Source organism: Siniperca chuatsi, linkage group LG11 (genome assembly GCF_020085105.1).
Source record: "Siniperca chuatsi isolate FFG_IHB_CAS linkage group LG11, ASM2008510v1, whole genome shotgun sequence".
NCBI classification, from domain to species: domain Eukaryota; kingdom Metazoa; phylum Chordata; class Actinopteri; order Centrarchiformes; family Sinipercidae; genus Siniperca; species Siniperca chuatsi.
The window spans coordinates 19,285,735-19,301,753 of NC_058052.1; the positions used below are offsets into that span (position 1 = coordinate 19,285,735).

Here is a 16,019-nt window from a genome sequence, read left to right on the forward strand (position 1 = left end):
TGAATTGACGCACAGATAAAACAACCCTTCTTTAGCAGAACGTGGCAAAACTTGGCATGTAAATTTGTCAGGGCAAATAAATCCAGAGAAGTTAATCAAAATGAAGTCAGCAATAAGAGAGAGACTCCATTTGTTACATCAAGTATGCTACAGTGTACTGTGGTGGTATCATCTGGGAGACTGATTTAAACATTATGGCTACACAGTCAATTCTGCAAAGCATCAGTGGTCTACGGTTCATTCTCATACATTCATTTAAAGTCACTGAATCAAACCACAGGAGCAGCAACAGACATTAGCTCTCACTGCTATCACAGCAGTCATTCAAACAAAACAGATGCTGACAGAAAGGCCTAGCTACATGCATACACATACTTATGCATGCATGGGAGAGAAATCACACAGGCACACGCCCATACAGAAACAAACTGAAGGGAATGTACATATAGACACTCAAAGAAGAGAATGAATACACACACACACACACACACACACACAGTGTTATCCAAACACTGACTCTTGGGCAGAGCGCCACTATGGTTTTGGCTGCCAGTGAAGGGCAAGCAGCATGAATTGCTCTGACCAAAGAAATGCATCCCTGATCAGTCCCATATGCGCTAGGCCTTACATTTATATCACGTTTCAGCACTAGCTCTCAGAGGGCTCGAGAAATTTAGGTCAGCACAGAGGGAAATGCAAGAGAGGACAAGCAGAACAGCAGGAGTCAGGCGCTGAATGAAGAATAGACTGATTTTTATGGTGGAGCTGACCTCAGCTTTTTTCAAAAAGTCTACCTGGCAGATATGAGTTTCACATGTATTCAATCTGAAAGCCTAAGTTCTCCTGACATAAGGGTGAGAGATGAAGAAAAATGAAAATATCTTCGAGGTAAAGCAGCTGGCCAGACCTTTCATCACCTGTCTGTCAGCTCCACGTCTGAAAGCTCCTTGAAATCCCCAGAGAATCCATCACCTCAACAACCGACTTGTTATAGGCTCAAACAGATCTCCACCCAAGAAGGCCTCAGAGATACAGTAGACCTTGTCTGAATGTTAAAGGGACATTACGTTGATCGTTAATGCAGCTCAGGGAGAAGGCACAACCCAACCACTTCTGGTTGCAGGAGAGATGGGATTGGTCCTGGGTGGCCTTTAGACCAACAACACACAGCATACTGCATACTGTTATGCATTGGCAAACTAAACAGTAGGGGGTCATAAAATCTTGCATTTTACCGTGTGGTGCTTTAATCGACACAATACCACCTTCAAAAATTCCCCTCTCATTCGTCTTTTTGAAATACATTTAAAAAGGAATAGGTTTGATATTTTGGGGATTTTTTTTCAGTTTCCTGGCGAGAGTTAGATGAGAAGATCGATACCCCTCTCATTTCTGTCCGTTCAATATGAAACTGGAGCCAGGAGACAATAAGTTTAGGTTAGCAGCAGTTATACAGTTGTTTTTACGACAACTTGTCTTTTTCCTCTCCTATTTTACACAAATGAAACCAACAAGATATAATATGTTAATTAGTGAGCTTTATAGGTCGGTGGTTTTCTTTTACCTTTGGACAGAGCCAGGCTAGCTGTCCAGTCTTTATGCTAAGCTAAGCGTCTCCTGGCTCTGGCTTCATATTAACGGACAAAAATGAGAGCGTATCAATCTTATCACCTCACTCTCGGCAAGGAAGCAAATAAGCACATTTCCCAAAATGTTGAACTAGTCCTTTAAAGCAAAACTGGTGCAAACACAATAAGTTCAATGTTTGTTCAATTTGGTATTCATTAATGGAGCATGCAGATTTGTTCTAAAATTAGATACCTGCCTTTTGAAAATAATGGCACTTAAGTGGCCAATAAGGGGATTGTTAACATTCACAAAGAAATCCTTCAATTGCACTCACTCTGGCCAAGCTAGTATGCATTTGTTGACCAATTAATGTGCATACATTTTATTTGTGCAGAAATACATTGTATATTATGACTGAATGAAGAAAAGGATGGTTTACAGATGAGCTATTTCTATGTGCAGTACTGATAAAGTACAACTATGAGATGAAAAGAAAATGTCAACCACGTGCTCCTGTCCCTTGCTGCATTTTAGGAAATTGCCTCTGGGTTAAGTGATGTAGCTCATACATGATTAAAGCTATGTGTGGAAGGACTGTCTAGTCGTGAGTATTTGGGTATCATGGAATGAGGTCTGGTTCCATAGAAAGAAGCAAAGTTGACTGAGAGGGAAACCTGTCTTTGATCCACCCTCATCATCCGCTGACTATGTGTGCTTTGGAGGCCAGAACAATCTTTGTGGTTCTCTACAGCTTATATTATAAACCCCTTTGTACAACACTGCTACAGTTAGGTTTGATTTTTTTTTTTTTTTTTCACCCATAGCAAAAAAAGTAAATGAACTGGGTTGCGGCTTGCTGCTTATGAAAACAACCATTAAGCACGGAGAGGTATAGGTATGCATACATGCCGACATTTGCCAACACACACTGCACAAATATCCAGCATGACCTTCCTCCTCCTCTCTCTCTCTCTCTCTCTCCATCACACACACTTCACTCACTCAGTCATTCTCACATGCACACACACAGCCTTGTTAGTTTTGGTCAGTCCATAGTGGAGGAACGTGTTCACTTTACACAACTGCTGCAATGTTGAAATACAGCAAAAGTTCAGGGATGTAACACTTCACACGAGCATAGAGGTCCTCCACCCACAGAGTTGAGGCTGGAGGTCGGGCTTCCAGTCAGACTGAAACTGAAGATGGAGAAGAGACTAAGGAGATGGGCCTGCCAAAGGGGCTGAGGCTCATGCTTGTATTTTACAATTGTTCTAGGGAAGTGGTCTGGGAATAGGTTAGGAATGTTGCTTGTGGCTTAGAGTAAGTGCTGAAACTGTGCCTGGAGTGCACAATTACCTACTGTAACCCTGGAGCTCTTCCACTAGTAGGATTAGGTAGGGAACTTGGCTGTTTTGAGCCTGATGTTTTGTTTATTGAGGAAGTAACTGTTTTGAGTGATGCACCTGGGAGCCAATAAGTAAACGACAACAGGATTTCAGACTAACACATGAGCTGGAGGGGGTTAGTCATGCTAGCTATAATGAGTGAGCATGGATGGAGCAGGAGACGGGCACTCTAAGGCTGCAGCCGGACTGAAAATTCACCAGGCGAAATTTACTTGCATGTTGTGGCCAAAAGCAGGAGGAACAGGAAATGGCGTGGGTAGGGTTGTCAACATGAAATACAGGAGCTAGCTTGGCTAGCAGGCTAACAATCCACAAGCAGTCCACAAATTTGTTAATTATACATGGTTTTATCAAATGCTTTCCTGTAATTAATTTCTCACTGTGCTCTGCACTCACTACAACCAAGCATTATCCCTCCGTCCCTGCTGCTTGTATTATTTTGCCGGGCAGTTATAAAACAAAAGTATAAACAATCAATATTTCCTGAATGAGGGGTCAATCCTACCTCCTCTCTCAAAGTGGCAGACCACTGAAGAGCCTCGCGATTTCATGTGTCAAAGTTCAATCTGATTGAACTCTGCGCAAAGCAAAAGAGGCGGGTCAATTTGCGACCAGAAGCAAATATGTCTCGCCCTGTTCCACATAGAAATCAATGTCTGCACCATAATACGTAAAAAACAAATCCACATGCCTGCTCATGAGCTCAACAGGGTCAACAGGGTTATGCGTGCAAACAGAGGCAGTGGCAGCCATATATTTGGCAAAGATATGATGTGATGAAGCTTTGATACTTTTTTCCACTCTAAAAATTGGTCAGTACTGAAATCAACTGCAACTATCAGAAATTCAAGCTGACCACAGTCGCTGGCTCTATAAAGGTCAAAACTACAAACTGACAAGCCTGCAGGGAGTGAGTGTTTGGGTGGAGTATCCCTTTAAGATAAATGTGGCTGAGTTCCAACTTACCCTTATTTTTACTCGAGCTGCCTCCACACCTCCTGGCTGTCCTGCAATTGACACCTGTTCACAATAAAAAGTAAAATGTAAAATCAGATAGCCAGTTCTAACCTTATCCAAGACAAAGAATAGCTCAGATCATCGCATACAGTTGCACTTAATTTCAATGTTGGAAGCAAAATCTAGAACAAACATAACAAAAACAGCAAAAGTTTAAAGGCCTGATCTAAACTGAAACCTAATCCCTTTTTGTGACATATTTCCAGTTAATATTTTATATTCTTGAACTACATCATTACAGTTACCATGAATTTAACATTATGATTAGAAACATGGCCTCCACAATTAAAGTAATTGACCTTTTAACACAACTACCAACATGAGAGCCCAGATTAAGTTAATTTCCATTGAAATGAAAAAGGTGATAAATAGTCTCATTAGATTTTTCCTCTTATTCTTTTTCCCCTTTCATAGGAAACTGCTCAACAAGAACTGATCCGCAGTATTACTGCTCCAGAACAAATAAAACCCTGTTTTGGGGAGCTATTATTAAAAAAGAAATGATTAAGCTAACAAAGCAGGACCCCATTACCTCCAATTGAACAAAAAAACACATGTACTATACTTATGCACACACACACACACACACACACACACACACACACACACACACACACACACAGCAGGGTGGTGCTGTGCAGCAATTAATTTCAAAATGAAAACCATTGTTAAGTCTTATGTTAGCAAACATCTGCCCTACTGAAGTGTACTTGAACAATATCCTCAATCCTTGTCAAAATGCTTTGCATCTCTGCTGCCTTCAGCATGCCTTAGAAGCCAGAAAAAAGTGATTGCTTATGGGGTCTTGGGCCTAAACAGGAGTCTCTTGCTACTTATGAGCCTATACTTGCATCATCAGGGACTCGAGGGGGTTGAACAGTCTATGAGATACAGAGTACTGGCAAATTTAATGGTCTACATACTGTAGGTATACCGTACTATGCTAAATCCACAGAGTTAAGGTTTAAATCAGTGAAAGTAGACTTTTAAAAATAATTGAACTTGTCAGTACTTTCATACACAGGTGCACTGTAGAGCACCTGGTAAAGATAAATATCTAATATCGTGCTGGGCAGTGCGCTTTCCTGAACTCCTCATACTGCATTTTAACGGTAATTACAGCATGATACTACTTCTAGTGAGTGCAGCCAAAACACACCAGCTTCCTCTGGGTTGGCCAATAAAAACAGCCAACTGGACCAACTCACTGCAACCTGTTTAGAACCTTAAACCTAACAACCTAAGCTACTACTGAAGAAAATAAATAGTGGAGGGATAACAATAGTAAACACTCAAGGTTAGCAGAATGAAATACACTTACATTCAAAACATAATCACGGTGCAATGTTGTTCAAGAGATTAAAGCAAAATATCTCATGAGGCAAACTCCTTGATCAGGCAGCAGTAAACAGCTCGCTCCACCCATCTATCTCTCCTGCCTCAGTGAGACTGCACAGTGTAAATCTATGTTGTAGCCCCACAAACCTGGTTGCTTTTCTCTGCCTGGTTGTTTCTGTTAGAGTCTGGGAAATGGATGTGGCACCCCGTCTCCTCCATCACCCTCTTGATGTTGTTGCCACCTTTGCCAATAACGTGGGAGTGCTCTGTGTGGGAAACGTCCATCTTCAGAGTTACCCTGTTACTCTAATGAGCAGAAAAGAGAGTGCTGGGGTGAAATGATGATCGACAACACTTGCAATATCTCAGTGAGTGATGCATGGTACTAAGAAAAAAGGTGCATGTTTTTACACGTGTATTTGAACGAACTACATAACAAAGACAGAAAAACAAACAAAAAAAAAAAAATCACAGAATGACCAAATATTAAACTTTAAAGTAAATAAAGTAAATATCATCCACTGCATTCATTACAAGTTGCAAGTCAAAAATATTGCTGTAGCTGTAACAGTTTTCCTCAAGTGACTCGTGGGTAATGCCATCTAGTATATACAAAGCAGTCGATAGTGCCTCCACTATCACTCACTATATAACCATCATCAGTGATCAAATCAAATTCATCTGTTTCTATGGCTATGTGACATTTATACATACACACATATACACATTATATATATATATATATATATATATAAAAAAACACCAAGGAGGAGGACCAAGACAAATTGCACTCTCTGGTTCCCACCCTGCTCCTCTGATTATTAATGTTGCTTCACTGAAAGGCCCGTGCAGCATCTGTCCCCCTAACTCCATCTAAATCGTTACAAGACCCAAAACTCACAATTTCCCCCCATTTTAAACATTTTCACATGCTGCAGGCAAATGAGCAACAAAATATGCAGTACATAAAAAAAAATGAATCAAATTATCAAATAACTGCTGCCAGACTAAACGTGGCCTTTTCATGACTAAACCATATGAAATGCTATAAACTAAGCCAATAATGTGTTGCTCTTTTGTGTGTGGCTGTTCAAAGTGCATGGATGACTGCCTGCCCCCAGGGGGTGCTACATTGCGGTCGCCCAGGTACTGATTCTTGTGTTGCCATGGCAATGAAGCCTGCATGTACACACTGAAATCCACGCCAAAGCTGAGTATCTGGCGAAATTAGTGCCAAATTGTACCATACTGCTGTGTGCAATCTGTCACTTGGACATCCAGAGAGCTGAGTTGAAATACATTCAGTCTAGCTGAACACCAGGGAAGGGTGAGAAAGAGCAAGAAAGAGGAGACAGGGAGGCAATTACATACATACACATGAAGTCTATCTTCACTGTGATGAAGAAGTTTACTGTACCTTTGTGTCAAGGACAGACATAATTCTGTCTTTGGCTTCCCTCACATTCTCCCTCTTCCCGCAGACCTTGATGTGTGGATCTACAGGGAAGGAAAGAGAAAGGGAAACATTAAAAGTGGGAGAGAAAGAGCATGTGTTTAATGTCTGTGTATGTGTGAGTGAGTCAGTGCTGATAAAGGGCAGAGATAGAATGTGAGAGTGGGACACAAGTTAAACCCATCTAATCAAACATGACACAGCAGTGTGCATTTGTCAACAAATTACAGCGCTTCGGAGAAAAGCTCTGCAACAGTAATTGCTGCTTTGATATCTGCCGAGTCTCATTTAAGTTGGCAAGCAGCCACACCGTGCGCAGGGGTGGGGTGGGGTGGGGGATGTGGGGGGTTGCAGTTCTGTGGAATTGCATTCAGTCAATCCATCAGTCAGTAAAGCGTACAGAAACACTATAGGCTGAAGAGAGTTGCTCTGCTGCAATTTAGCCTCAATAGAAGACAGACACTCATGTGACGCTTATGTCATTTTCCTGAATCTTATTCTGTCAGTCACCGCAAAAATATAATAATACAAATACATATAAATAAAAGATTTTTCAGCGTCTTTCTCAAAGATGTGGTTGCACGTGATTTAGTGTGTCTATGTATGCTCTTTATCAGGTGTCACACACAGAACCAAAGCTGTCTCCTCAAGAAATGACTATACCACCCTGCAACAGAACCTGTGTCATCCTAAAATATTTGTGTAAATGCGCTCAGTGGGCACACAGAAGATTGTGCAAGTAAAGGTCCTAATAGCTTGAGTTAACTGCGCTTCCAGAGAGCTCCTCAGCCTCTGAATACCTCAGTTAAAATAACCAAACACTGCATACCTAAACTATTCAAAGCTAATGCTTGTGTCTGTGTAGTGTTGGGTAAGCCTACATCTGGCTCTGCCGCATGCCGGACCCCTGGAGAACGCAAATGTGAAAACACATGAACACACACACACACACACACACACACAAATTCAACAAGCATATACATGTGCTACACACCCATGGTCCATCGCCCCTGTGTTAACTGTACTAAGCAGCAGGAAGTCGACTAAGAGCCCTTCCAGAAACACCCCTCCCCATATACATACACACACACACACACACACACACACACACACACACACACACACGCGCGCGCGCGCTTACAGCATCTCAGATGTACAGTATAGCCTTCAGACAGGACTCACTGAATCAGATTTACTGTTATGAAGTCGTTGGGACCTCGGAGAACCTCACTGATGCATGTTTAGACTTTCAAGGTGTTTGGGAGTGAAAATGAGAAATGACAACACCTCGAAAAAAATTTTGTGATGACAAGAGAAGTTCCCAATTTACAGAATGTTTTTGACAATAACTATGAACATCCCCTCACAAAAGCCAAACCAACATGCTCTCCATGGAGCTACAAGGAGAGCACATGATCTTAGTCTTAGAGAACAGCAGAACATGAGTTGGAATTATGTTTTTTGAAGGTATCTGAAGGAGGTTCAGCTTTATGTTTAATGGGCACTGGGAACTATGGGGGATCATAGAGTGCCAGCAAACAAGCACTGCCCTTGTTAAGAGTGTCATGGGGGTCAGGCAACCTCGAAACACACTACAAGAGATGCTAGATTATACGGGAGAGTATCAACAGCTGTTAGAAGGCTTGAGGGGTAGGTACTAAACAAAAACCAAGCTGCAGTCTGAGACAGGAAAACGAAACAAAGGAAAACTAAGGAAAAATAGCAGAATAAGCGGTCAAAGACCTATCACAGTCTCAGCACAGGTTCCAAGAAATGTTCCCATCATACAGCTGTAGTTGTGAACAACAGAAATCCCTCCACTTCCTCCTGTGGCACCCACTGTGACCATTAGAGGGAGTATGGCTCTTCCAGTGTCTAACCTACACAGCACATCTGGCAAACATTATCCAGCCTAAACGAGTGTTGCAGTCGTGATGTAGAACACCCCCGCATTTCTGAAATTGAGTGTGCTGTATGCTCTTTTTCTGATGATATATTGTGGAATAAAATATACCTTAAGTCTTAATTTGGCACACACAACACCTATAAAAGCAAACAAAAACAAGAGTAGACTTGCAGCTGCAAAAATTGAGTGTTATCAGTCACACAGATTTTACACAGTTCCACTTGACAGAGAATAAACCTTTTGACCCAGAGCTCTGTACTGGCAAAGCTAAAGCATTTTTCCAGCTGAGAACTACATTTGAAAATACCACACAAATGAAGGGAATTAAGTCCTTTTGGCTCTGCGTTTCTCATTCAAAACATCTGCGGAAATGTTGAAAGACAATTGGCAAGTAGGAGTAGTATTAAGATATTTATCACATAAAAACAAAGCAAAATCAGTTTAAAACATAAACACCATCTCACAGTATGGATCATTCTGTCGCACAGTTCTGAAGTTGCAACGCAGACCTGTCTGGTGTGTGAGTGATATGGCTCCTCACTGTGTTAAATCATCATCAACAGTGTGCTGATGATGGCTTGTCCCAGAGGCTAACAACTAGCCTTATCACACTTATGCAGGTGGCAGGGATAGCTAGCTGCAGGTGATAAATGAAATAGAGGAGCTGGCATTTTGATGGAGTGTGGCCCTGTATGGGGAGAGGTTACAAACATACAAATTCCCATCACATCTGCCGCTATCCTGCCGAGTGTAACTGATTCCAGACTGCACATGAAAGACAACACTAATGCAAAAATTCCAGGAAAACAAGGAAACCTAACACCCTAGTATTTTAAGAGAGAGAGAGTAATTTTAGATTAGGATAACTCAAAATAATCTGTTACCCTGCACCAACAAAACAACTACATCATCAGCTATTTTAAGGGCAGAGCAAGTGAGTTTTGTGTTGGTCATCCAAAAGAGTGATATGGGACGAAAGGTATGCGGATCATTGTCTCGAGTAATTTTCCTGATGGCTTCTGTGAGGTTTTAACCACCAGGTGTTGCATCTCCAGTCATCCATAGTAGAATGCAAGCCTCTTGACTCTGTAAGAAGTAGAATATTCTCTATTTAGCCATCTTGCCCTCCCCCCTTCCATGAGCTCAGGTTGTTGAAACGCACGTCAGTTCCACATGTCTCTTCTCCCACAAATGCATTTGCTCATAGGATAACTGTAAGCGATCATCCAACATTCTTCCCCTCTGCTCCTCTCGGTTTACGCAACACAGTGGAAAAATCTGACAGGATACAAATCATGGGTCAGAATTTTAAATATTCTCACTTCGTACACAGAACATCATTCCCAGGTGGTGTTGGAGGCAGGTTTTGTGAATGAACTAATACTTGGGATGAGTGGATGGTTGTGTGTGAATGGATTGCCAGGACTTAGTTGATTAGGTATGCAGAGGGGAAAATGTTAAAGATTCTGATGTGAACCTGTCAACTATTTTCTGTACAGAGTGAGTGAGGAAGTTACATAAAGTCATTGGATTCCACATCTGGCATTAAGACACACAAGGGCACAGCTACCACTATTCCTGAACCCCCTGCCCTCAAACCCCGACTCACCCCCTCCCGGAAGAGCTTTAAATAACCGTGATAATGTTTTATTGGTAACAGAGTGCTGGAACAACTTGGCCAATAAATGCGTGGGCTTCAATACAAGCAATTCCCACTCCGCCTCCACAGCAAAATCACAAATTCCTCAGTGCAGATGAAGTTACTGGCTTGTGAGGAACGAACAACATGCAAGCTTTCATCTTTTCAAACTTCTCAATTAACTTTTTAATTGAATGTTAGTGCAACCTTGAAATACTTCCCTCTTGTCCGTCTGAGTCCAATGACTTTCCTGAGAACATATTTCTGGTTAAAACAACATTGACTCATAATCATTAACCTGTTGTAGGTGGCAAGCTAACACAACCAGTGGTGGAAGAAGTACACAAACCTTTTACTTAAGTAAAAGTAGCAATACATCAGTGTAGAAATACTCTGTTACAAGTAAAAGTCATGCATTAAAAATTTTACTTGAGTAAAAGTACAAAAGTATTAGCATCAAAATATACTTAAAGTACCACAATAATGTAAAACATACATGTGGCATAATGGCACATTACAGAATAATGTATATTGTATTACTGGATTATTAATATTGATGCATTCATGTGTCCATCACTTTAATGTTGCAGCTGGTAAAGGTGGAGATTATTTTAATTTTAATAAAACTTTGTATACTGCTGGGTAGCTTGTGAATTTCCACCCAGTGATCAATTAAGTATTATCTTAACCTAATAATCAAACATCATCATTAATTTGTTGATAATATTTTGTATTAATAAGCAGAATCTGTAAAATAACTAAAGTTGTCAAATAAATGTAGTGGAATAAAAAGTACAATATTTGCAAATAGAAATATAAAGTAGCAGAAAAAGGAAATATTCAAATACAAGTACCTAAAAATTGTACTTGAGTACAGTAGGTGAATAAATGTACTTAGTTACTTTCCACCACTGAACACAACAATGTTGTTACTTAATATTCACACATTAAGCTTAGTTTAGCTGTTAGTTTTGTTGCTACACATCTTAGAAATGACTTGCAAGTATTGCATTTCTGTTGGTGTAGTGAAAAGGCATTGAGGTTATATGTTTAAGGATAGTCATGAAAACTTATGCCTGAGCTTATGGACTGGCATAAGGATGAATGGCAAGTAAAATGTTTATTTGACTTCAGATTAATACATTCTGTAGGCCTATCATTCACCAAACACTCAAGTCACACAAGGGAAAAGCAATGGAAGAAGTACATTGATCCGATATAAGAATAATCTGAATATGGGATTAAAAATAAAAGAAAAAACAAAATAAAATAGTCACCTTTTTTGGACTTGGCTCCGATTTTCAGTTTGGACGGCCAGGCGATCTGCGTTTGGGTCTCATCCATGATCTGGAACAGAGTGTTGGAGGGCTGACATTAGCTAATCACAGATATCAGTAGTGGCAGACACTGTGTTAGCAGGTAAAAACAAAATACATGCATGCAGTGGATGGATGGATGGATGGATGGATAATTTCATACTTTAATACCAGTATTGGTCACAAAAACCTAGTATCCACTGGGCTCTAGTAAGTATTATATCAGAATCAGAAATACTTTATTGATCCCCGAAGGGAAACTCTTTTTTACAGCAGCTCGCCTTTACGTCAGTGCACACAGGAAAAAGTACTAGCAAAAAATATAATACAATACACTATAATACAGGTAGGACCTTTGTAGAATTTTGTTGCTTTGGCTTAGCTTGAAGCACTGCTTCTCCTGTACTGGCAAACATGCATTTGGTTGACTTTAGACTAGAGAACATATGAAACAATGTATTAGCAGCCAACAGTTACAAAAAGAAGCCTTACACAAGAAAAAGTGAGGCAGAACGTTAAAATGGCAAACAAATCTTCTTTATAGGTTATGGAAGCCAGAGAAGTCAAAGGTGCTGCGAGTCCAGTTTAAACTTGTCTGGTGATATAAGCTTATATGATGTTTCCAGACATTGCTTTGTTTCTGCTCAACACCCAAATCCTCCTACCCTAACACCACCAAAAAAACAAAAAACAAAAAAAACAAAACAAACATATAAATAAAACAAAAAATGAAAAACATTGAGTACACTTGGCTTTGGAACACATGACAAATGCCAACAATAATCTATGTGAGAGCCCTTTGACAAGTCTAGTCATTGAAACCAGGAGCATGTGTATCGATGTGAAAAAAGCAAACTGCTGGCAGCACAAAAAAAAAAAAAAAAAGTAAGGAGCTGGTCAAGATGCTGTCAGCGTTCCAATCATGGGAAATCTGTTACCCAACCTCCTGCTCCTCTTTTCAACCATGAGGAAGCTCACCTTGCTTGACTTTCTGGTGAGAAATCCACAAACAAACCCCTTGAGGACTGCCTGCCATAACGAGTGGTTGATGTTAGTGGGGAAAAAAACCAAGAGGAAAAACTGTCAAACCTTCCAAAAAATGAGAAGCTGACATGCTCTCTCCTAATAGCTCTGTCCTCGATGTGCACTATCCTTGTTTTCACAAAAGGTCCTGTGGTCTTTTGTTTGTTTTAATACTTTCCAGGGGTTTGTGATTTTGGGGCAGAGAAGATATGAATTTTTCAAAGTTTCAGCCACGTGATCAAGCACCCGAGGAATGCTTCAAGCCATTACTTGAGCAGCAGCAACCACTTAATGTCCCTTGGTGGTCCAGTGCATTACGCAATGAGCCACGTATTGTAACTCAAAAGGGAGAGAGGGTGCATTAAGAGCCATCAGTGAAGATTAGATATTAGGCTTATTAGCTCTGCTACAGCAATTCACAGCCTTCATTATTTTACAAACATTTTCAAATTATATCTGCTATTTTTCGTTGCCAAATAATAAGAACTACAGCCTGTATTCCTAGGGGACCTGGTGTACAAATTGAAAAGGGAAGTCCTTGAATTCCTCCATATGCTCTTCTGGAAGTAGTATGGTCTGTTTGGCATCCTTTACAACAAATTCTGACAGCTTATCCACTGCCACTCTCACATACCTGTAAAACAGAGAAACAACTTTGAAAGGCCTGATGTGTGCCTTTCTTCACTCTGAAGCTATATACACTCAAGAGTCCATAATGGTTGACTGGACGCCCTTTCAAGTATCACTGATGTTCTACAACAAGTCAGAAATGTAACTTATTAAGCAGCACTCAATTTATCAAAGTAAGCTGTGTTATTTTTTAGGCTCTCTATGTAAATTCACAGCAGAAAATTAAGAACTCTTCCTTGAAAGGCGAGTTTGCCTGTTCTCTAGCAAAACAGGATTCTGCATTTCTCAGAAAAAACTCATAAAACAGATTGTTGTTAGCCAAGAGTATCATTGCACAACAAAAGTGTCTTTATTGATGTTTTGTTACATTCTTCCGTCTCTCTCTTAAGCTCTTGGCCCAAGCTACATATCTTTGGGCATTATCATCTAATGGCAGAGAAACACTCCTTCAGTCATTCTCATGATTTCTCCTGCTTGTGGCTCTGTGTTAACGTCAAGTTTCTATTGAATAAATCAAGGAACCAAAATTAATTTTAGTACCATTTTGTGCCATGCAAATTAAGGGGAATTCCTTTCAGATGATCTTGCTCTACTATTTTTGTAAGGAATTCTTACATGGTATCATCAAAATAAGTGACTAAGCTGACACAGTTCCAGCTTCAGCATCCAGCATGCTAATGATCCCCCACTAATGTCCTGCTGGAAACCTTCCCATCCCTCCTCTCTGCAATATTATTACAAGTGTTGCAATAACATTATCAGTCTATTCACTCAGAATGGTTTTACAGGCAATAAAATATAGGCCTGAACACATAATCTGATGAGTTCTGTGTTACTGGGTTTCATACTGGCCTGAGGCACAAACAACTATAATCTATAACATGAAACTCTCCCGCTGTCAACTGTTATATGTGAGAAGGGACAATAAATCACAAATACCTGGTAGCTAAATGTAAACTTTTTCTCCATCAACTGAAGTCACGTGCTCACACCAACAGCTGGATGTATCACAACAACATTAAAGAACATTCTGTTCCCAGTGATAAGGAGAAATTCCTTTACTTTTGCCTCCCATTGTTTCCCCATTTTTTTTGGCTTTTGTTCTTAAAATCAGTCTCCTGCAACAATGACAGATGTGTCTAGATTTTGTCATGGAGGCGTTCAATTTAAAACCACAAACTAAAGAAATATAACACTGCCGAAATGTCCTTTTCACTGATTTTTAGCAACTATGTAGAAACATGTTTAATACAATGCAGTAAAAGCTTATGATAAAAATGACAAAAGTAACATCAGAAGTAACTGCAATTATACTTTCCTAAAATGATCAAACTTCATGGCCTATGCCTCATCAACTTTTTCTCTAAAAAAGGGCCTTGTTCAGAGAGACCGGTTTCCTGTCCAGCATTGCTGTTCTTGGCAGCGTCCTGCAGATGGGACTGATTTCTGACAGACCACACACCATTTTAAAGGGTGGATGGAGTTTATTTTTATGAAGGGGCTAGCAAATACCTCTCAAATGGGTCAAGATATTTGCACAAATTAAGTTACCTATACATTTCCACCCTTTCTTCTGTGCCACCCCACCCTGTCTGAAATGAATAAATACATAAATGACTATGGTTCTGATCAGTTTCATGGCACGACCTTGACATGATGATTGGTTCCTAGAGGTTTGCAGCTGGTGTATGCAGACGTGTACAGAGCTGTACGTGAAATCAAACAGGATATCATTAGGGAAATGTCCTGAGAGAGAGAGCACATGTGTTCAACACACGTGACTGTGTGTGTACGTATGTATGTGGGTACGTACAGCACAGCAGCAATCAAAATGGCAGAGGCATGTTTCCTGGCCTGCACTGCAATGGTGCAGCTGTTGTTTCAGCTGGAATGTGTGTGTGTGTGTGTGTGTGTGTGTGTGTGTGTTTGGGATGGGGACAAGAGGGCAGTTGGGGGGTGTAAAGAGGTTGTGAGCAGAGTTAAGAGACTGAGGGAACAGCAGAGCTCGAAGCTGACAGCATGGACTGAACCATCCCCACGAGACTCGACAGCCATAACTGAGTTCATGTAAACAATCCGAGTGCTAACTCGCAGCTAAAGCCCCATTACACCTTGGGGCTAATTCTAACATATGCATGGTTATGAAAGAGCAACACACATTATAAGGAGGGCATCAATATTACATGTCATTATAAACTAATTTAAGCTGCTTGATGATTATTATGATTATATATGTTTTGTTTTGATGGCACTCGTACGGGCCTAGTTATTTCAACATCTGACAATTTTATGCCAACCAAATATTTTATCTTGACAGTTAAGTTTTCCTATTTGCCCTGTTTCAGCACAGCGAAATACAAGATGCTTCAGTGCTATGAACCAAAAGAAATTAATTACGCCTGGCCTGAGATCTGAGTGCACTGGCACTTATATATCATGCCTGGCATTATTTACAGAGCCACAACTCCTGGGAAGGAAAGATGGAAGGGGGATCAGAGAAGAACTTGCTAGGGGTTCAAAGGCATCTTCTCATCTCAAATCCACTCCAAGCTCTTCTGTGGTGCACAGTTATCGGCTCAACCAGCCCAGCTTCTCGGCTCGACTTCTGCACAGCTTTCCAAACAGCTTTGTGGTCTGTGCCATGATTTGACACTCCCAACAGTTCACAGTCCAAAACTATCACTGCACAACTGTGTGTTGAACTGTTCACTGACGCACATTT

At 40.6% G+C, this 16,019-nt stretch overlaps 1 protein-coding gene across 1 annotated transcript in view; it reads right to left on the reverse strand.

Annotated features, from left to right (window-relative positions):
• The window catches only part of LOC122884245 (protein bicaudal C homolog 1-like), a 58,721-nt gene that overhangs the window by 22,221 nt on the left and 20,481 nt on the right, over positions 1-16,019 (reverse strand). The window contains exons 3-6 of the mRNA XM_044213899.1: positions 11,606-11,675; positions 6,748-6,827; positions 5,478-5,636; positions 3,942-3,995 (exon numbers count right to left, since the gene is read on the reverse strand). Of these exons, the coding sequence (XP_044069834.1) occupies positions 3,942-3,995; positions 5,478-5,636; positions 6,748-6,827; positions 11,606-11,675 (363 nt within the window). The remainder of the gene's footprint in view (positions 1-3,941; positions 3,996-5,477; positions 5,637-6,747; positions 6,828-11,605; positions 11,676-16,019) is intronic.